The sequence below is a fragment of the Haliotis rubra genome, unplaced genomic scaffold (assembly GCF_003918875.1).
Source record: "Haliotis rubra isolate DU_JTF1 unplaced genomic scaffold, ASM391887v1 Scf950, whole genome shotgun sequence".
NCBI lineage: Eukaryota > Metazoa > Mollusca > Gastropoda > Lepetellida > Haliotidae > Haliotis > Haliotis rubra.
Genome location: NW_025767691.1, coordinates 87,763 through 111,401, shown reverse-complemented (window position 1 = coordinate 111,401; position 23,639 = coordinate 87,763). Strand labels below are relative to the sequence as shown.

General features: G+C 39.8%; 1 protein-coding gene across 4 annotated transcripts; it reads right to left on the bottom strand.

The window, feature by feature from the left end:
- Positions 1-226: 226 nt before the first annotated feature.
- LOC124264945 lies at positions 227-23,415 on the bottom strand. Of its 4 annotated transcripts, XM_046699725.1 has the most exons (9): positions 23,265-23,415; positions 13,811-14,081; positions 12,339-12,434; positions 10,087-10,449; positions 8,664-8,839; positions 8,347-8,482; positions 7,149-7,172; positions 5,620-5,634; positions 227-3,147 (listed from the first exon to the last, which is right to left on the bottom strand). In XM_046699725.1, the coding sequence occupies exons 2-9, from the start codon at positions 14,070-14,072 to the stop codon at positions 3,065-3,067; spliced, it is 1,155 nt and encodes a 384-aa protein (XP_046555681.1). In that variant the 5' UTR covers positions 14,073-14,081; positions 23,265-23,415; the 3' UTR covers positions 227-3,064. The 4 variants fall into 4 exon arrangements, with proteins under 4 accessions (XP_046555681.1, XP_046555682.1, XP_046555683.1 ...); XM_046699726.1 differs by lacking the exon at positions 5,620-5,634; XM_046699727.1 differs by lacking the exon at positions 7,149-7,172.
- Between the last annotated feature and the right edge of the window lie 224 nt (positions 23,416-23,639).

Genomic DNA, 23,639 nt, shown 5'->3' with positions numbered 1-23,639 from the left:
GAACTTGGAGGACACCCAACTTTACAGCCCATCCTCAACGTGACATGGGATAGCTTAGTGGTAAAAGCATCCTCTTGCCATCTGAGTCTGATTCCCTGCATGGGTACAATGTGTGTATGGGTACAGTCATTTTCTGGTGCCCCCCACCAGGATATTGCTGGAATGTTGTTAAAAGCGAGGTAAAAAAACCTCATTCACTCGTGTGACATGAAATATAAGCTGATAATGAAAGCTGTAAAAATCTTTATTACAACATGATGTGTCTATGACAACAGAAGACAGCAATAGTCTAGATGAATCTACAAGTTAGGGTTTGGCCAATCACAGTCGTTGTAAAATTTACAATGGTGCGGATTGTTCAAACCTGCCACAACCTCTAAGCATCACATCCACTCTTGCAAGCACCTGTCCCCAGTGTACACGCCAACATGGGAGGAGTCACAGGCAACATCACTGTGCACCTACGTCACCCTGTACACAGACCAGCATTGGCGTTGCAGTAGTGAACACTCCTATCTCCCCAATGATCAAGGATCCGTCATTGTATAACCAACTGTGGAGTCCAGTTGGCCCAGCACGTTTACAAAAGAGATACAAAATATTATCTTCCATCAAACAAGACTTTGTGCCTCCATTTTGTATTTCTACATTTATCTCCCAAATACTAAACAATAGTATTATTGTTAGGGTCATCCTGGGCCAAAGTCTTTTTTTTCTGAGTATTTTAATAAATTTTACAACTCCACACCGCTGGATATGGGAAAGAGGTTGCTTAGCATTTACCCTTTAAGACGCATGAAATAATAAAGCCAGAGAGAAACTGTAAAACTAGTGTTTTGTTTTCTAAAAAGTGACTACAAAGCCAGGTACATAAGATATTGTTCGTAGTTATCCGTGAGTCACATGAAGTATACATCGTTGTGGAATACACGAAAGATTCTTAAAACTATAAAAAGCACACGATAAACTCCCCAAAATGTGTGGCCCACTGACTGCCAGGGGTGTTCAGCTGGCTTCTTTCAAAGTAGTTTTATACTAATCACCCAATGTTGCTACACCCAGAGTTGTCTCCCTTCCACTGTAATCCAACTATGGACAATGAGCTGCATTAGTCCTGTAAGGGAATGGAATGTATGAACTTTGCATAAAGGAAAAGATTACATATCAAAATAGGACGTACGTGTACGCCAGTGAAAGGGAGATAACTTTTGTTGTATACCACAGTTACAATGACTATCTATCTGTACAATGAGCATCACACCAGACCAACATGCATACAAATATTACATGGTATCCCACTGTTGTAACCAGTGCCACACTTCCCCATGGAATTAGAGGTAGATTGCATGTGTGTGGCTCTGTATTCTCTAGTTCTATAATAGCACTTGTCCAAGGCGAGGCCGTACATGATTATACAAAACAATTTCCTTTCAGGCAAAATAGTGTACATAAATACAGCATTCTTCTTAAACGTACACATAACACAACAATGAAATGCCCTTCGAGTGTGCCCTTAGTTGAGTATATGTTGAGGTTTGGGCATGGGGGCATGAGGACAGGGCAGGGGGGTGGGGGGTTTGAAAAGGGTTGTGTATTAGGTAGGGACAGGTAGAAAAATAAATTTACAACTCTTAACATTTTAATGGGTTGTTCTGGGCAGGGATAATGGGAGAGAAAGACGCATTTATGGTAGGATGTGGATGGGGGGGTGGGACATTGGGGTGGAGGATAGGCGATGGGCATCCAAAACATTGGGGTGGAAACTGAAGGGTGGCAGGAAGAGAATACCCTCAACGTTTAGGGAGGAAACTGTCGGCACAAGCGCAAGGGGTCTCCACAAAATTTGAATAGAAATTATGATTGAATTATGCAAATTGTGCTCAGGCTATTGAATACTACCTGGTCCGGCGACAAGTGGGGATACTTGCATGTGATGGACATTACCATGTGGTTCAAATAAATCACTGTGGAATATATACACGTATTGCAGCACAGTTTGGTCAAACATACAATATGTTATAACTAAGTTGGTACACTATATAACGACATACATACTGTATATTATTGCTGTGCATCAAACATTTCATCACATAAGCTTACAAACAGCCAACCCCAAGTCGGAGGACCACACGCAAGTGTTGATTACTAGGTTCGAATATTGTGATGAACAATGAAATCCGTGTGTGTACATCAGAAGCAGTAAACTCATACGTTAGTCAATACTTACACGGCAAAACTCAGGCTGTAAAAACCTGTATCAAAGGAACTGGTAGGAATAATTACAAGAGTAACAGAAAGGCCGCTAGACAGTAAACTAAGGGAGACAAATTTAATTAAGAAGGTAACATACCTACACAACACATGCTGAGGAACATAAGTATGAAAAGTACATACCACCAAACAGGTGGATGAACTGAAATATGACGTAATGCATTCAACACAATACAGGTAGAAGTACTTCTTAAGTCGATACAGGTAACAGTTTTAGAACATGTACATACAAAAACATGGGTCTTCAAAATTAGAAAGGCCGATGAAGAAAGTGGAATATGTCTTGCTTATCAAAGTGTTGTCTTCCCTGAATCAATTACACTTAACATATATCTGGATTTCAGGCAACAACATTTAACACTTAAAGTCCATCACAACTTAAATATTATTGCTGAGATGGAAAGATAATTATGATCTTAGACTGTCTGGAATCAAAGTCTATAAAACAACAGTGATCTGAATTGTAATAAAGCAGCCTATAGTAAGACACTGGCAAGAAATATTTTCCAAATAGGCTTGACGTTCTGAAAGATTCATCTTCTTCAAACTGGAACATTTCGAGAGCAAACTTTCACACTAAACATTTTATGACTATCATCTGCCCAAACTGCCTGAGGTTTTCTCAGCAAACTTTTGATATATCATACAGCCAGTTAATATCATCAGCTGTCTGCAGGCTGTGAGTGGTGGGGAGGTCAAGTTGATCTGGTCTTGCTTTTGCCTCTTCAGCACCTGCAGCTTCTTATTCCCTACTCTTAGTACTGTCCTAAATTTGTTGCATAATCTCAGATGTTCATAACACCTTCTGAAGCAGTCCAGCGAGCAGGCATACCGCCAACAGAGTTATGGCCCCTGACAGGGAAGTGGCACCATTCACTGAAACACAAATACGACAACATGAAAAAGTGAGTGAGTGAGTATGGTTTAACGCTGCTTTTAGCAATATTCCAGCAATATCATGGCGGGAGACACCAGAAATGGGCTTCACACATTGTACCCATGTGGGGAATGGAACCCGGGCCTTCGGCGTGACGAGCCAACGCTTTAACCACTAGGCCACCCCACCATCCCCAAACATGAAAAAGAGCACCAACTTCAGAGTGAGTAAGTTTGGTTTCACTATGCTTTAAAAAATATTCCAGCAATCTCATGGCAGGGGACAAAAGAAATCTGCTCCACACAATGCACCCATGTGGGGACCTGAACCTAGCTCTTCAGTGTGACAAGTAAATACTTTAACCACAAGGCTACCCCAGAAACTATGTGTGCATATACATGCAGTAGTAACTGCAGACATACATGTGTAAGATGCATTCAAGAGATCACATTGTTACCATTACTGAATACAAATTAGGAATTGGAAGATCGATTTTCTGAAAAACTTTCCACTGGCTCACATTTCGGTAAACCTATAATAACCCCTGAATGCATTCAGACTGATTTGCGATTTCAAATTGCCCATCCTTGTGTTCATTAACATTTTGCTGACCAATCACAGGATGAGAAAAAGAAATGCGAGGGGATGAGTTTGGTTTTATGCCACTTCTAGAATATTCCAGAAAAAAGTCTTGAGATTCACACATTGTACCCATGTGGGGAAGCAAGTCAAAATCTTTGATGTGACGAGTTAACACTTTAACCACAAGGATACCCTGTGGCCTGATAAAGAAAAGACAAATTATTACGGAGGCAACTTGCATTGCCGTGTTAATGCCGCCGACCAAACACAGAGACTGGTCTGTTAATTCTATTCTGATTTTACATTACAGAAATTGCGTAGCAGATAAAATTTACCAAGGAAAAAGCAAGGGTGTGTACTATAAAATAACAATGGCTCAATGGTTAGTATAGGATAACTGAAGTACAAGCCCAGTTGACACAGAACATATTCACATGGCTTTTGTCACAGTGGTTATGGTATCAACATTACACAATAAGGGACACAACTGCATTAATGGACACACCCACCACCTGTCATTAGAAGACAAAGGTTAATGTGACCTGTAACATATGGCCTACACAATAATGTTCTTTGAGCCTCTAAGATTTATGCAAGTTCGGCAACCAAAATTATTTTCTCTGCTAAAAGTGGTAATTTATATTCAAATTATTATGGAATCACAGCTACATTTACACCTTAATTCCATTTACTCTTATCAGTACTGCAGCTCTGATGAATTAAAATGGCCAGGATCCCTTCCAGTTATGGAAACCTTGACAATGCAAAATTCTGGGCATGTTGAGCTGCTTTCTTCCGTATCTATGTAGAGGAGGCTGAGCCAATATCACAGCATTTGTGTATTTACATTTTACATATATCTGATATAGGTAAAATTGAATTAACTGATGTGCAATTCAAACTTGTTGCTGTAGTAAGAGAGTGATACAGTGTTTGTGTCACCATTACCAAGATAGGGAGGTGTTGAAGTGAGTAAGGTTTTCCGCCACATTTAGAAATATTCCAGCAATATCATTGCAGGGAACACCAGAATTAGGATTCACAAATAGGAGGTGCTGGAGCAACAACGAGGTGATGTGGCGAAATGGGTTTGACCGACAGATTTGTGCTTGCGAGAGTTCTGATGATGGTGGTGCTGTGGGAGGTGATTCATGTGGTATAGATGCTGGTGTGGCGGTGTAGTGGTGTAGGTTGGCTGGGTTGGGATGGGGATGGGTTTGGGTATGGGATGGTATGGGATTTGTTTGGGATTAGGATGGAGGCACTTTATGTTGAGTTAGGTTAGTGTAGGGAAGGTTGGTTGGTTTGTTGCCACACTCAGCAATATTCCAGCTATATGGCAGTGGTTAGTTAAAAAAACAAAAAATCAAGTCTGGACCAGTGTTCAACAACACGAGCACCGATCTACACAACTGGGAATACGATGTGGATACAACTGACATGTGTTAACCTAGTCAGCAAGCCTGATCACCAGGTCCCGCCTCCTATGACAACCATGGGTTGCTGAAGATCAATTCTAACCCAGATCTTCACAACGAATGGGTAGGATGGTGTTTTTGAGTGGCTAGGATGGGGGATCTAATGTGGGGATAAATTAAGCAGTTGTGGGGCAGAGATGCAGGGTGGGTGGGTAGGTTGGCATGGCCATAGGCTGGGATGGAGAGATTCCAATGGGATAGGAGAGGGGTCTGATGGTGTCAGATAGATATTGGAGGATACAGAGAGGTATGGACGCTGGATGGTAATGGCATTTGACTTTCAGCTGAAACAGTTCCTTCCACAAAACCACATCTTTTTAAAACCTGAGTGAAAGCGCTTGCTTGCAATTTGATTACGAGAAGTCAAAGCTATAAGATCAAGCAGGGATAGAAAATAAATACTGTATTAACCTCCAGCAGGTGAAACTGAAATGATGAAAAATAATTTTGATTATATGATGAATGTTGACTAGTTTCTGCCAAGCAATCCTAGATGAAGCCCTATGGCTGATTTTATGTACCCGGTAGCCCCAGCCTCCAACTGGTAAATCATGTCGGCGACTGATTGTAGAACTCTGCTGCAATAATGAACACAGAAGCAATGGCTTCCCCTCTCCCTTGTTGGTGAGTTGTTAATGAAAAGTCATGCAAACTCAAAGGCAACCTTGTAAGTCAACACAGTCAAACATGCAAAGTGTTAACAGTCTGTACAGTCAAATGGTTTGCAGCTGCCATCAAATATTCTTTGTTCTTGGACTTGGAAAGTTAGCAGGCAGCATGGCCTTAAATTATGCATCACCAAAAGCTTGCAGTCAATGTGGTAACCAGGCCTTTAGCCATTCCATGAACTAAGGCTTGCAGTACCTTGTAGTCAATGTGTCAGAATGCAGTCAATGTGTTGGTCAGTGCTTGCAGTCAGTGTCGATCAGTGCTTGCAGTCCATGTGTCGATCTGCGCTTGCAGTCAGTGTTGATCAGTGCTTGCAGTCAATGTATCGGCCTGTGCTTGCAGTCAATGTGTCAGTCAGTGCTTGCAGTCAATGTGTCAATCAGTGCTTGCAGTCAATGTATCGGCCTGTGCTTGCAGTCAATGTATCGGCCTGTGCTTGCAGTCAATGTGTCAGTCAGTGCTTGCAGTCAATGTGTCAGTCAGTGCTTGCAGTCAGTGTCGATCAGTGCCTGCAGTCCGTCCAGACATGCAGTCAATGCTACAACCATGGATTGCCAAGGGCCTGTCAATGAAAACTGGCCAAGCTTGAACAAGCAATGATGATTATCGGATCTGCCTGAAATCTACGCATGTATATTCCTGCATCACAGACAGAGGTGATTGGAAGAAACCAGTGCCAAAATGCCACATGATGGACTCTGACATGATGGGTGAGTCTAGTTTTTCGCTGCAATCAGCAATATTCCAGCTATATGGTGGCAGTCTTTAAATAATTGAGTCTGGACCAGACAATCCAGTGATCAACAGCATGACCATCGATCTACTGGGACACAATGGCATGTGTTAACCAAGTCAACGAGTCTGGTCACCTGATCCCGTTAGTTGCGGGAGGCTGAAGATCAATTCTAATTGACTTGGTGAGGCCCTCACCCACACTGGGTGAGGCTCTGAGAACATGTCAAGAATCCATCATATTCCACGGTTACTGGTTCCTTCTTTATACCATGTCTTGTATACCACGTGTCCACACATGAATACCGAGGGAAACAAATATGGGAACACATGAAAGCACAAGTGTTCCTTTATTATTTTCCAAGTTTCTTCACAAGCTGTGTATAGCACTGTGGGTGAAAATCTCAGAATAAATAGCAGAACACTGCAATGAAGTGGTGTTCCCTTATTTGTTTCCCTGAGTATATGTTAGATACATCAACCTCAACATGGTGTTAGTGAACCAAGTTCTGTGTACCCTGCCCTTGAACAGTACTTACCGTCCTTTTCACTTGGAGTATCGCCTGCCATTGGAAACACATATATTTTCACCCTCGTAACTAAGTTCAAATTTGTACAACATTCATTTCATTTCTATTTCTATCAGACAGTTATCTTTGAAAATTATCAGTCAGTCCTGGCGCAAAGGTCAGTTACCTCCCTTTCACCTTTAACCATATACAGGATTCCTTACAAATATGGCGAACAAAGATGTAATGATAACTCATAAAATGACTAATGTATCCACCTGTAATGACAGCACTATAAACCGACTCCATACATGTTACAATATACGAGATACGAATCATTTTACTTGTCAATGCCAGTTATCGCCCTTGAACTGACTTCATTCTGAGTTCATGAACTTATCACCTATATATTCAGAGGAAAGAAGATTTTTTCACTTTTTTTCTCTAATGCACCTAATGACACTGCAATCACTATACGTGCCAAGTTAAACTGGCAGCATAACATATATCAATAGAAAATTTACACGGACATGATCTCCTGGCAAGTTCTATCTCAGGACAAGTTCATTTCCACTCCAGTATTACAGTAATAATAATGGACATGCAACAATTGTACAAAACATTCTAGGCTAACCTGTGTAGCCAAGTAGGGTGATCTCTGCACCAAACAAGATGTTAATGCAAACCCAAGTCATAAATGATGAATTTTTTTTGTATATTATTAATTTCAAAAGAGATATTTCACTAGCTTATAAATGAAATATATACAGTCTGTCTTTATAATCAGTCAGAAACTGACTCTACCAGTCTTGTCAATGAGAAATCACACGATGGATGTTGCATTTAATAAAGATAGATACATTTAATAAAGATAGGTACAAATTTTCATAAAGTACTTTAGCATCAATTCCAAACCAACATAAAGAAGGGTGAGAACTTTACCAAATGCTGATACCATGTTTTGTTGATACATCTCAAATTCATAAACAACATTGCCCAGTGCCCAAAGCTGCATAGTCCTTTGTTCAACAGAATAGCTACCTTGGAATATAAAACTGATCCATTACTGGATCAGTATGTCATTTTAGTAGCCCCGATAGTGTTAATACAGATACATGCCATGACTTTAACACTGGGGTGTTTAGTGCAGGATATACGGCATGGCTGAACCTAAGCTAGTCTGCCCCAGAAGCATCAGCAGTAACTACATGTAACCGTAGCAACCTACCTTTCAACAAGTACACTGGATACTGGAAAACCTGATTGTCAAATGTCTTGACATCAAGGTAGATGTTGGCCGAGAAATGCCATTCCTTCATTTCGTAGAACTTCAGTATCACTTCATCATGAGTATCATTGTAACCCTGGAAACATAACATCCCCGGTTAAGTAGGTGAAAAATTTGTTTGTTGTTATATACTCGGCAATATTCCAGCTAAATGATGGTGGTCTGTAAATAAACAAGTGTGGATCAGAAAATCCAGTGATCAACAGCATGAGCATTGATTAATCAACAAACAAAAATCTCATTCTGATCATACACACCTTTTGTATGACTTCTGTGAGAGATTCTGTCTGGTTGCCAGGATACAGTTGGTGCCTGTTACCGACATTAAACATGACTGACTTCACTTTTGGGACCTTGGACACAAAGCATGTGAGGGTCACTCGGCGGTCGTTGAGGCCTGCAGTATTGTTGTGGCATGAAATCACTGGTTTGTCTGGAACATAACAATAACATCAGCTACAGAATAATACAAGTGCATCGATGCAGTACATCAAATATTCCCTGTCCAGTAATTTCATATTCCAAATAAGTGGAAGCAATGTATCCAACTCCAAGAGCGTTTTAATGTTTTCACTGGATGTTAATAAATAATAACATGACTCGCAGTAAAAGAATACATTGAAATGAAATGAAATGGCAGTGGTGTGAAATAGTAAACATGTTACGATAAGGTAAATATAAATATTGAGGATTAACTGTTGTTAAAATAATTAATACCAGCTGGTACAAAAGAGCAAATAAACATGTAAATAACGTTTTGTTTGATAAGTAAAACACATCCAAAAGAGTGAGAGTATACAGATGTACAATTTTGTGGATTACTACTCTTGGTACATTCATAAAAATGTTTCAATGTGACTGCAACCAACTTGACAGTGATAAAAGGATGAATTTGGAAAGTAGATTCCTGATTTACTGGCTCTTTATGATAGACATACATGACATGAATTTGCATTATAGATCATTGATATACACAAAAACAGACCTAACAAAACTTCAAAAGCAATCTGCAAACAAAAACTCATATCAAAGCTCCAGATAAGATTAGCTCATGTGGGTACTGTACCCACTGTATATTTTTGGAGTGGCTATTATAAATGTTAAGTGGGTATTTCATTTTCTGTTACCCACTGCTTTCAAATATGCGGGTATTTCAGTGATTTTACTCACCTAAGTATATGTCATTGAGTAAGTTTCCTAAGCAGGTATGTACTGCCTTATGTCATACCGAAGCAAAACCAAATTAAATATAATGGAAATGATTTCATAAAAATTCACTCATCCTGTACTGACAGTACAACTAGATACCAATCGATGTTTTTGTCATTACACAAGTGATTTTTATAGATATATTCCGTATGCATATGTTATAAACTTTGTGCGTATCTAACATTTTAAATGCGTAATTGGTACGCAACAATCATTTTTCAATGCGTAATTGGAAATTTTCTGTGCATATTTTACCCAAATGCGCGGCTTATCTGGGCCTCTGCATATACAAGTGTATTATTTCCTCAGTGAGTGAGTGAGTTTAGTCGCCTCCTGCGAGAGGCATTGTTTACTGACGATCAATTCTAACCCTGACCTTCATGGGGTTTTCGGTTAAGAAACTAATCCACCAGGCTTATGGCTAATGATAGGCTAATGACCATTGCTGACTGTCATATACGCATGACTCACCTACGATTCCTTTAAGATTGACGCTGACTGCCATCTCTGCTGGGCTTGGCGGGGTCACATCATCTGGTAAGGTAGGTTTCGCCTGGCACTTGAGGGCTTTTTCAAACATACTGTGATCAAAGTCCAGCTCAAAGGTGACTGCAGACTTGAACGACCGTCTCTCTGTATTTCCTTCTTTGTCCATGATGGAGTTAACTGTACCGGTCTCAATCATCTGGTCTCCTACCATCACTTGTATTAAAGGTTCAGGGTTGGATCCCATGGCCTCGCAGTTCACCGTCAATGTTCCTGGCTTTGATTCTATAGTATCTCCTTCAGCTTTTACCTCATCGTTAACTGTCAGCTTGACTTCACTTACAGGAGCTGAAGAGACAAGCACAGATAAATGAGATCCTTGTCCTGTTTTATCAAGAAACGTAACAATGGATCAAAATTTAGTGCTGTAGGAAGACACATCAGGTCGATATTTTATTGTGTAAAATCTGAATTTATAAAGTCCTTAGGGATCATTCATAATTTATGGCTAGGAGTAGTGACGACGATATTTATGGAGAAGCATGTACTATTATACCCCCGACCCATCAATCCATAAATTATGATTGGCCCCTTATATTCTTATTTCCAGAGGTATTACAACAAATTTAGTGCCTCCAGAAGACATATCAGGTCAATATTACATTATGTAAAATCAGAATTTCTAAAGTCCTTATATTCTTAAATAGATTATTTTGACAACATAGTATCAAATACAATTTAGATTGCACTTATCTAAACCTAATAATAATATTTACAATACACAATCAATACCATCGTGAGTGGGAAGAAATACTAATTCCTAGTGACTACTTTTTAATCAAAAATCATCACAGATTTTGGGCCTATTATTGGCTTTTGAGAAGGTCAAGATAAAGAACTGGCAGTCACATTTTCTGGAATACCTTAAAAGTAAGATTCAAAAGAAATGTGTTCAGGGCAAGCTGTGGAACAAGTTTTTGTTCTTAACAACAAACTTATCAGGTTAAGTCAGCAATACATGCTTCAATCACACAGACTTCAGACTGGCAGGCTGCAAAGGACTGATTTATTGTCTAATTGACTCTTTAGCTGGGGAAGAAATGTTTTTACTCAAATCACAAAAGGCAGATCTAAAACAATGCAAGATTAGTTATTACTATACTTACCTCAGTTGGCAAATTTGTGAACTCTGATTTAGAAATGTTCACATGTCCAGTAAATATCTGTCACCAGTGGGCAGTACAATGTAAAGGGTATAGCTAAGAATATTCTAAAAAGTGTTTTCTCTGAAGTGTTACGTTGGAAATTGTTTAGGCAGACAAGTTTGTTTGTTCTTCAATGTCGCACTCAGTAATATTCCAGCTATATGGCAGCAGTCTGTAAATAATTGAGCCTAGACGAGACAATTCAGTGATCAACATCATGAGCATCAATCGACCAGTTCGGATATGATATGTGTCAATCAAGTCATCGAACCTGACCACCCGATCCTGTTAAGCCACCTCTTAAGACAAGCATGGGTTGCTGAAAACCAATTCTAAACCGGATCTTCATGGATTGAGGCAATATGTTGAAACGTTAAGGTTAAATCAAGGTCTTCAAAACTTAAAACATTGCCAAAACAGAAAGAACACGCTGAACACCGCTATGACCCTAACCTAACCCCACCCCTATTACCCTAACCTACCATGATACCCCTTAATATGTTAATTCCTGACATCAAATTTGTAAGATTAGTAAGAAATAGCAATATATTCTTCAGCTCAGAGGCTAAAATTGTGTGCAACGTTTTACACGTTTGAAAAGTGGTCAAAGTGTCATGGTGAACTTGAAATTAAGGTCAAGGTCACCCAAATCAACTGGCGTCTGCATAATCTCCAAATGTAGGCTGTCACCAAATTTGAAGATATTGATTACAACAGTTTGTGAAATATCGTGTTAACAAGAATCGGGACAGATGTAAGGACGCTGCTGAATACAATGTCACCCATTCAGCATTGCAGCAGGGGACAAATATTGTCTATATCCTTTGAAATAAAATGCGTGGACATGACGACTGAAACTCCCAGCTAGTTGTTTACAGACACCATAATTTATGCCTGAGTGAGTATGCTTTTACGCTACTTTCAGACTTTCAGCAATATTCCAGCAATATCATGACAGGGGTACACCAGAAATGGGCTTCACACATTGTATACCCATGCAGGGAAGGTTCACCATTATGAGCGACTACTCACCAACAAAGACGACCTGCTTGGTGGCAGACTCCAGAGCATCACTGGTCCCAGTCTTCTGGGTGCGGCAGGTGTATTCACCATCATCAGCTGCAGATGCTGTAAACAATTAAATCACACTTTTTCACGCTGCATTATATTGTGAATAGCTGCCTGCACACTATATTCACACTAGGGTCCTGAACACTACTCCCATTCAACATGGAAATAGTACACAGTGAGTGAGTGAGTGAGTGAGTGAGTGAGTGAGTGAGTGAGTGAGTGAGTGAGTGAGTGAGTGAGTGAGTGAGTGAGTGAGTGAGTGAGTGAGTGAGTGAGTGAGTGAGTGAGTGAGTGAGTGAGTGAGTGAGTGAGTTGTAACCATGAAGGGAATCCAAATGAACCTAGGTTTTCGGTGTGCAGAGCAAAAACCAAACACCTAGGTTACCAGAACGCACACTATCCACTCAATACACACAGTTCTTGTAACAGAAAAAAAACACCTTTTGGCAAAAGACATAAATTTCTTCATATTCGTGGAAACAAAACATGATAACTTGACCTCTTTTGTTGTACTTTTTTCCCCTTTCCCAGCAATAGAACAGCATATTTTCTGTGTCAATAAACATTTTGATAGCTCCAAATAATGCTGCGAGAATTTGGTTAGACTAAAATTAATGTGTGTTGTATTTAAGAACTTCTCACATTTTTACTGGACATCATTGCAAAGCACAGCTAAAAACCACTTGTATCAAAGGTTGTGAGTGAAAATGACTTTGGAGTGTGTGAATACAGCATAGGCTTCTAAAAGCATTTCAGTAATATCACTGTGGGCGACACCAGAAATGAGCTTCACGCACTGTACCCATGTGAGGAATCGAACCCAATACTTAGGCATGTTGAGTGCAAGCTTTATCCACTAGGCTACCCCATCGGCCAAGACTAATATTATAATACATGTCCATTTGTAATATGTTAATAGCATATATTTTTTTTTCATAAATGCTGTAACAAGAAAAAAATTTATCAGCCCAAACTGTGTTCCACAGGAGATATCGCCTGTTTGAGATCATATGATATCTCCTAGGTGATATCGTTTTGACAGTAGATTTTGCACAATACCCTGACAATGCTGTGACGTCGTGAACTTGATGATGTCACAATGCTATGACATCGTTGCACTGCAAGTCTAATGGTAGTACAGTGTTGAGAGATGTACATTTGTCATTGAAAACTACATGAAGATATAATTGATATCAGTAGACACTTGGGTGAGATTCTCTCTATATATATCTCTCTATATTACTTGTGAATAGTTGATGCAATTTAGAAAGCGGTCAAATGTAATGTTATATATGGGATTACACTTCCTCATTGGTGGAAATGCAAGCTGCAGAGGCCGATTTTCTATGAGGGCGATTGGGTGCCTAACTTCAGGTGAAATCTACCTTACTGAGGAAGTGTAATGCCAAATCTAACATGTTCCACACACCTACCTTTTTTTATTTTGAGAGTGACGCGCACAATGGGTATCATTTCAAGCTTGATGACATAATTATCTGTATTAGCGGCTAACAGACTCTCTTGTTCTGAAATGATGGTTGTGGCTTCAGTTGCTAGGTTTTTTGTGGACAATAGCCAGCTGCTTGGAGGCCATGAACTGCACATCTGCTGTCGTTGTGCAGGACAAGTTAATTTCATCTCCTTCCTTGATATAATTAGGTCCGGCATCGTCAAATGATGGGTTATCTTGTGCATGGCTAATGCCTGGAACAGACAGAGAAACACATTACCATGGTTATTGGAACACTAAATATTACCATGGTTACAGCAACACTAAACATTTCCATGGTTACTGCAATACTCAACATTACCATGGTAACTGCAATGCTAAACATCACCATGGTAACTGCAACACTTAACATCACCATGGTTACTGCAACACTAAGCATCACCATGGTTACTGCAACAATATGGCTCAGAACATTTGTTCAGTGATGAAGCTGTACAAGGGTAGATACTAGTGTTGGGAATTGGTTAAAATCTCATAATTCATGATTGCTTCATTACAACCGATCAATCATCGAATATACATTAGTTAGTGTCATTTATGAATTTTTTCTGGTTATTTTTGTTAATGCACACAAACAAAGAAAAAACGTAGTTCTTTGGGGTTTTTTTTTTTGTGTGTGTAAATTTCACATCTTTATGTTTCTTGGGGTCTTTAAGATAAATTCAATCATGACTTGGAATGAGCTTGTAGTGCTCATGAAATGTAACTGACAAAGCCAAGCTTGTGAAAAATATTGTTAAAGCAAAAAGTGTTCCAAAATTGTTTGTGTTCGATTATGAGAAAACATGCCTGGTCGTTTAGTCACTGTGACCAATCTTCGATTCCTTCAATTAATCGGACCACCACTAGTAGATATAGAAAAACACTATGATCTCAATTTCTGTTTTATCATTTAACACTACACTTAGTAAATAATTGGGTCAGGACTAGACAACCCGGTGATTGACATCATGAGCATCTACACAATAGGGAACCGATGACCTGCATCAACCAAGTCAGTGAGCCGGACCACCCGATTCTGTCAGTCGCTTTCTTGAAGTATGGTCTGCTGATCAATCCTAACCAGGATCTTCATGGGTCCTATGATCTCATTACATGGATAGTACTGACTGACTGACAGAGTTTGGTTTTACGTCGCTTTTAGCAATATTCCAGCACATCACGGCAGGGGACACCAGAAATGGGCTTCACACATTGTACCCATGTGGCGATTCGAACCCGGGTCTTCGGCGTGACGAGCCAACGCTTTAACCATTAGGCTACCCCACCGCCCCTTACATGGATAGTAACAGTCAGAGGTACCGATAAGCTGCATATCTGCATACATTACGTAAATATTTATGTGGAAACTCAATCCCTATCAGGGGTGGAAATAACCCATTGCCCGACGTCAGAGTCCAGTGTTTTTTCCAGTCGGGCAAGCAAATTTGTATATCATGCTGTACCAATGTCCAGTTGACTTTCCAATGTTAATTATGTTGTTTATTTAAAAAATCAACAAGAAAATTGGCCAGTATAGAGGAAACATTATCAGGGCAAGTGATTTTACAACTGCCACTGTACCGGTGTACACTAGCTATTTTAAAGTTATTTCCACCCCTGCCTAATAAGTCTATTGCGTACACATACACTTGAATTTTTGTAAATACCCAATAAATGTGATGCTACATGCATAAACACAAAAATGTCAAATCTTAGCTTGCGTACTTGTGTATAGATAAAGAACTGAGGTATATTGAGAGGTTTTGTTTCAGGACATGAACTTGACAACTTGCAGTCTTTCTTGTTGTTTCTCATATTACAGATCAAATATATATATAACACACTAACATTTAAGCTTTATTATATTTTCTAAAATTAACGGAAAATGGCGAAATACCCACTTGAGTTTGAGTGAGGTGAGTACAAATTATTTTGTTACTCATAGGAAAATTAGGATACCCAATTGAGATGAACACAAGCAGTACATAACTCAATGACCCAAAACGTTATCTGTAGCTCTGAGAGGCGGTGGGATACTATTGAAATAGTTACATGGAGTATGGGACAGTACACACTGTTTTGAATTTCCTGATGCCATATGTGCTAAATTCTACTAAACACATTGTCTATCAATAATTAGGGGTCCCTTGGAGCCCCATGTTTGTGAGTTGAGGTAAAACCCTGCCCAAAGCATTCTGTAACATCTTCTCAGTCAGACCTTGTAATGGCTGGTGCATTTATATTCATGCTTCTTGTTTGACAAAAAATTCAATTTCAGGGGTTCCTATGTTCTATACAGTGAGTGAGTTTAGTTTTATGTTGCTTTTAGCAATATTCCAGCTATATCACAGCAGGGGACACTAGAAATGAATGTGGGGAATTGAACCCGGGTCTTCGGTGTGACAAGCAAATGCTTTAACCATTAGGCTACCCCTACATTCTATACAGAAATGAAATGGTGCACTATACAATTTGATGTGTGCCTCGAGGATATAACATTTTCTTATTCCATGTCCATTCTATACATTATTACCAACGAACGTACATTCCTGTGTCATGTAAAGCCCTGTACTAGTCAATAAGGATTATCACTGCTGGATTGGTATTTGTCCTGGGCCAGCAGATGAGTGAAATTGTAAGGTTGTGAGTGTACGCTGTTGTGTGTATTAGTCAGCAGTATTACTGCAGTCTCACAGCCATGTGACCCTACAACTGAGTGGGAGTGGGGGCCTGCTCACTGAACCAGACAGACACCAGACATGCCTGTGTGTAGTGGGGCATAACGCGGGCAGACTTGGGCTGGAGTTGTCTCGCAAAACTACACTACAATACAAACACACCACACATTCACCAGACTAACTGCCCGTAACACATAATATATCAATTCAGCATCTATACAATTCAGAGATTTGAAATTGTCTTTCCGAAGGTTTGATTATCGACTATAGTCATATCCAGGACAGCATCCCTAACAACAATTTGAGTACTGAATCCAAGCAAGAGTGAATCCCCTATGGTAGTGTTGGAACATATTCAAGTATTTGTGGTATTTCAGACAGAATTTGCATGAAATGGGATACATACTGCTATAAATATTCAAGGTTTTTCAGATGAGTGCATCATTCAGTTGAATCTGTATCATTATCTTTATCTCCAGATGACAGCATCATCTCTGGTTACCATGACATCAGAAATGAAGCTGATTTCAGTGTGAAATCCTGCAAATTTATATCTTGCCAGCTGTCTCCTCTTGTAACAGTTTGATAGAATTGCTCCAGCATGACCCTTTTAGCACTATTCCCATGATGGGACCCATGAGATGAACACATATCTACCTGGGGAAATGTATTGTCTGACACATTTTAACTTTCTCGTAAAGTTGTTTCTCATAACACTTCAGTTAGATAGGTGGTATTTTGTAACAGTTTAAAGTCCTTATCATGTTAGTAAGCTTGTAAACCAATGGTAATTTGTGTAACATCAGTCACATGGGTGATGCTTGGATTTTATTTCACTTTTACGATTATATTGTGGCAATTTTTGCAAAAGGACTGTGATAGTATTGAACCAACAATAAAGACTTCATAAATACCCAAATCACTGGAAATAAATGAAGATTTCTGACATTCTCCTTTTGATCCCTGTCACTACTAAAACTCATGCAGAGTTTTATGTGACGTGCAAATGTTCGTCCAGTACGCACAAATGTAGAGAATGGATGCAATAGTGAGTGAGTATGGTTTTATGCCGCTTTTAGCAATATTCCAGCAATATCACGGCCGGGGGACACCAGAAATGGGCTTCACACATTGTAACCATGTGGGGAATCGAACCCGGCGTGACGAGCGAACGCTTTAACCACTAGGCTACCCCACCGCCCCATGAATGGATGCAATAACACAAATCACTGCATCTTGGCGGATGATCGGTATTATTCACGGTACCCACAACACATCTATGACTTTGACTAAGTGTTTGGGTGTTTCTTTCACTTTTTACTTTCAGAGCAGTTACATTCATCTTTTCATCCACCAGTCCACCTGATCAATGATTCATTCCAAACTCTGAAGAAATTACCAAAACATACAGACTGACTGACTGAGTTTGGTTTTACGCCGCTTTTAGCAATATTCCAGCAACATCACGGCGGGAGACACCAGAAATGGGCTTCACACATTGTACCCATGTGGGGATTCGAACCCGGGTCTTCGGCGTGACGAGCCAACGCTTTAACCATTAGGCTACCCCACCGCCCCTCCAAAACATACAATCCTCCTCACAGGACCCCCACACTGCCTGCAAGGGTCCTATGTTGTGAGTCGAGGTAAAACCCTGCTCGTGTAAGTAACTGTGTGAAGTTGTACAATCCTAACCACACACAGCCAGATATGACATTTGCATAATAATATACACAACATGGCTATTATTATTTACAAATGCACATAAAGCAACATTTCTGGAATACCTTGACAGTGGGGCACCATAAATTGACCTTCTACACAATTTAGACCACAAGGCTACCCCAGGCTCAAAGTGAACTTAAGAGCCAATACGTTGACAGCCTTATTGACAACAGCTTCTTGTCTACTGTTTACCTTGATAAACACAAAAGAATCTACATCAAAATGTCACTCTATGCAATAACCGGGAAGTTGGTATTCAGGAAGTCGTAATCGTTGTTCCTGACCCCCAAATCCAAACCCCAATCAAACCATTAACATAACAGCACAAGTATGCATAGGGTGCAGTTAGGACTGCATGAATTGTAACCATGGTAACCTTTAGAACTTTATTTTTAGATAGCTCTGCTGGGGAGATTCAAATTGGGTGCACAACAACTCAAAGATGATTCAAAGATCACATATGTAGATTGTAGGTCTCTCCCGCCCACACCCACTCACGTGACCTGAAATTCATCTGCACATGTACACAGACAAGCATTTTCTTTCACCCTGTTCATGTGTGACAAATAGCGTGTAAACAGCTGTGTGGCCAGCCCTTTGGGTATGGAGCATGCCACACACTGAACAAAATGAAACATGTCATTTGAATTTCTGTTCATTAAACAGTTCATTTTTCTGAGTGAGGACGGTTTACTTTTAGGACACTTTTATCAATAATTCTGTGGCGGGTGACACCAGAAATGTGTTCAAGACAGTGTACCCATGCGGGGATTCGAACCCATGTCTTTGGCGTGACAAACAAACGCTTTAACTACTAGGCTTCCCAACTGTGGTTATATTTGTCTGAAACTGTGATTGGCACATTAATGAAAGGAACTTCAGATAAATTGTTCACGCTTCTAATACTTAAATCCTGAGTGGAAATCAGCAACTGTAACCATGGTGACATGGCTTCTGTGTCATGATGTTTAAGAACTGTGACAAGTCACTTATGAATCTCTATTAATTTAGTTGTCTGATGCTTAATGTCAACCACCAACTTCCTGGTCATAACCACAACACTAATATTAGAATAAACAACTATGACTCTTATGAATATATATTAATAGAGATGCCCAATGTTTAAGGTAAATGACAACTTCCTTGACATCACCTGGCACTAATATAGGACAAACAACTGTGACATGTCACTTTTCTATCCTTTAAAGAGGCAAGTCGAATAATGCAAAAGGTTGGTTTGTTGTTTAACACCACACTCAGCAATATTCTAGCCATGAGGGTGACTGCACATAATCAAGTCTGGTCCAGACTATCCGGTGATCAACAGCATCAGCATTGTTCCTTGCAACTGGGATACAATAGCATGTGTCAACAAAGTCAGCAAGCCTGACCACTCGATCCCGTTTGTCGCCTCTTACGACAAGCATGGGTTGCTGAATTCTAACTCGGATCTTCACATGAAGATAAGTAGAGGTGTGACGATACAGAAATTTCACGATACAATTCGATGCATATCATGATATGCTTTCTTTAGTTAGCAAGAAATTATGACATAACCGTCAATATCTAACAAAACTTAACAATTGTAAGGTCAACGATACACATCACGATACGAAAAAATGTATCGATATAGTTATCGTCCAAAAAAGTATCACGATTATCGATACTAGGATATATCGTCACACCTCTAAAGATAAGCAAACAGTACAGACCCCAATCAGTAAGGGGAACAATGTATTAATTTTATGGATATTTTCAGAAATTATCATTTGAACCATGAATTAATCCTTCAGAGAGTCTAAAGCCCAATGATTAATGCAAATGACCAACTTCCTTGTCAGAACCCTAGCACTGATACTGAATTATTTGTTTAAGCAGCACAAGGACCTCTAAGCCCCCCCCCCCCCCTCCCCAAATTCCTCACACACCATACACACAACACACCGAATACTGAAACGCTGATATGGAGAGTACAAGCTGAAGCAACAGACAATGATATGGCTTCAGATAATTTGTTTAGCCATTGTGCATTTTCTCCTATGAATTCATCATGGATTTCAATACTTTTCTATGTATATTCAATAGATTTATACTCCCTGGAGTACTTTAAAACCAATGAGCAGATATTTATTTCACCAGTTCAGACAAAAATGGTGATTTCTGTCCCCAGTGGGTTTCATGTTGCATAACTCACAATTTTGTGAAGTACATGATTAGGTTACCATGGTGACAGTTAACTTAGGTATATATTTTAAAGTTATTACCACAGGGACAGTCAACTGTTATTATTTTATTTCACTGCAGTATGTATTTTGACAAGTACTTGTTAAACAATTCGGTAATTTCGCACAGCATTGCGCTACTAAAGTGGGTTTTTAAAAAAAAGAAGAAGAGGTTTTCAAGTCCATTTGAACACAGGTAACAAAGATTTATTCATAATGATTCCTCAATTAGCATATTTTATACAAATACAAGGATTTAAGGGCTTTAGTACAAATGAGGAATACCTTGCATAACAGAAGCTTAGAAATATGGTTTATTTTCTGAAATAATCATCAATCATAAAGTCATGATTGACTATGGTTCTGCTGAAAATAAACCGACATTTATCACCAACTCAAAGGAGTCCTTTGTATGGTTGGTGAGCTGGAGTGTGTCTGTAACTAACAGATTGATGACTATAGATTAACAATTACCAACTCAACAGCTATGGTCGTTTTCCTACAGACCTTCTGATTTAAGTTGATACCGAAGAATTGCTCAAAAACACAATCTAATAACTGCAACAAAACCAAAGTTTGCACAGTCACATGAAATCGACAGACCAACGCAAAAAAGAGATCATTATTTGGTCACTTTTAGTTATTTCTTGTGAGGGGGGACTACTTGCTGGTAGAACAGCCAGGTGTGTGAGTTGTACTTGTATTTATGATAGTTCAACAGGACACCAGAAATGGGCTTCACACATTGTACTACTGTGGGGAATCGAACCCAGCTCATCGGTGTGACTAACAAAGTTAATGATAATAATAATAACGCTAATTTTGCGCCTAGGATCCAACGCAGTGCTGATCTCTGACGTTACCCTGACGGAATTGTACTTTTAAAGCCGCTACAAAGCGGTTTGCGTGACCGTATAGGTTCGTACATCCGCTTCTCAGGAACCCATTTTAAACAGCTGGGTGGACTGGGTGCAATGTGGACGAAGTGCCTTGCCCAGGAACACAACACAGTACGAGACCCAGGTCACAAATTTTGGTGTCTCCACTGGGATTTGAACCCGGGGCCTTTGATGTGAGATGCCTGCATGCTAACCACTACACCACAGTGCTCCACACAAAGTTTTAACCACTAGGCTGCTATGTGGCCCTCGACATGAACAGAGATATCGTTATTACTCTGAAATTTACAGGATGGGCTATGACTAGGTTTAACAAGGGAATGACTAAAACTATGCATCATCCACAAGTCGTACACTGACCAGAAGGATTGGTGCAGGAACAAAAGATGGCAGGATTTTCATAAAAAAGGAAGGGTGAGGTTATCATGTCACACTGTTTTGTGATGTGTGCACAAACAGACTGAAATGTTGACATGTAGGAGGCTAAAAAAGAAAGGTGACACATACTGAATCACTACTCCTTGGCCCCAAAATGCAGGGATATGTTGTTTGGGATATTATTTCTCAGTTAGTATATCATACTCCTTTTGTAGATACCCAACCCATGGGTATCTGAATGTCTGTGTACACCAAGCTGTCTCTCTCAGATACTGTGCAGAGTTCATGCTAGTCTGTCTCAGTCCCTGAACCACATTATTTTCCCTACTGCCTAGCCCTCCCTGCAAACCTAAAGCCCTAAATGAAGCAAGTCTAGAATTCCTGATGTCCTAAATTTCCATCTCACTGGGGCTCCTTTTCAATTTAAATGTTACTATCAAAATGTATATATTAAGATACTAAGCATTAGTCAAGTAGATACCATGAATGCCAGTGAGAACACTTCATTTTTGTCAAGTTGATATTTCTATGAAAAGTTTAGCAGAGCCCATCAACAACATAACTTTAACCTGTGTTAGTGTACTACTACACTGTTACAATCATACCAAATAGACCACAAAATATGAAGATCATATTGCAATTATTCACCAGTTTTCATATCCATATCGGTACAAAATATGATTTGTGTACCAATGTAAAACACTGTTGCAATGATAAAATCAAGGTCACATTATCACTATACGCTAGTTGTAACATTCACATCAAATATGAGGTCGGTGTGGGTTAGTGTATAACACTGTTCAAATGGCACTAAATGCGCAGGTCATACAAATGTCAAATACTGCTTTCGATCAATATCTGAACATACACACGTGAATTCATTGTTCAAGCGTCGGGCAGTGAGATTATTGCGTTACATAAGCGGATTTTCCCGAACCGCCTGAACAAGCCGTCGGCCGTTGAATTTTCACAGCGGCAACATGAGAACAGAAGGCACTACAAACGCTAAAACAATTTTCTGCATAACGCCAGACAATCAACTGTCATTGGCGACACATGGCGATATTGGTTGTCACGATCGATACTTGTGAATGTGTGCTTCTAGATGTGTTTAAGATGTGTTAAACATCAATCGACCATTTACACTGATCTCGGATCGATACTTTTAAACGGATCACGTGTTCAAAATTCATCAGACGAGCCGGTGTGTTGCCATGAAAATGCCGGCTTTTCAGAAGTACAGATCGGACACACGCTGAAACGAGACATTAGCGTTATGGACGTTTTATTCACACTACAGCGGACTTTCAGTATGAAATGTTCCGAGAATTGAGCTACTTGCATGACTAGGCTCCGCCGATATTGTCCCATCAGCAAGACATGGCGCGCGTTTGAAACCGGCAGGTGCAAAACCAGGTGTGATCAGTAAAATCATGGCGATAGACACTGGCATTTGGAAAACACATATTTATGCGTTTGTTTGTAGTACTTACCTGCGAATAAAACACAAACCGCTGCTATAATAATTCCCGACATGTTTCCTGCTCAACATCCAACGCACGCTATCTCTGTCCCGCTTCTACCTGCTCAACAGTGACGTCACAAAAGTAGTCCCGCACTATTTTCTCTTCAGTGAGCTGTACATATATATAACCTCTCTTACACCGCCAAACCAGACTGTAGTCACCGGATGTCGCTTACACGAGCCTGGAGCGCAATATATTCGTGGATTATCTTTTAATTATGTGTCATTGGGATTATTGTTCGCTAATTCAATAAGTTTACTGTCTCTTCAAATTATAGTGACCCGAGGCAGTGTTTATGACGAATGCCAACATTCTTGATGACGCAACATGCTGCCGACAGCA

What these genes read in the sequence shown, in the direction of transcription:
- LOC124264945 (XM_046699725.1), bottom strand. Translation starts at nt 14,072, where the DNA reads ATGCACAAGATAACCCATCATTTGACGATGCCGGACCTAATTATATCA. An exon ending in CACTCTCAAAATAAAAAAAG is followed by an intron (nt 12,435 to 13,810) that starts GTAGGTGTGTGG and finishes AATTGTTTACAG; the next exon opens with CATCTGCAGCTGATGATGGT. An exon ending in TCCAGTGTACTTGTTGAAAG is followed by an intron (nt 7,173 to 8,346) that starts GTAGGTTGCTAC and finishes TTCCAATGGCAG; the next exon opens with GCGATACTCCAAGTGAAAAG.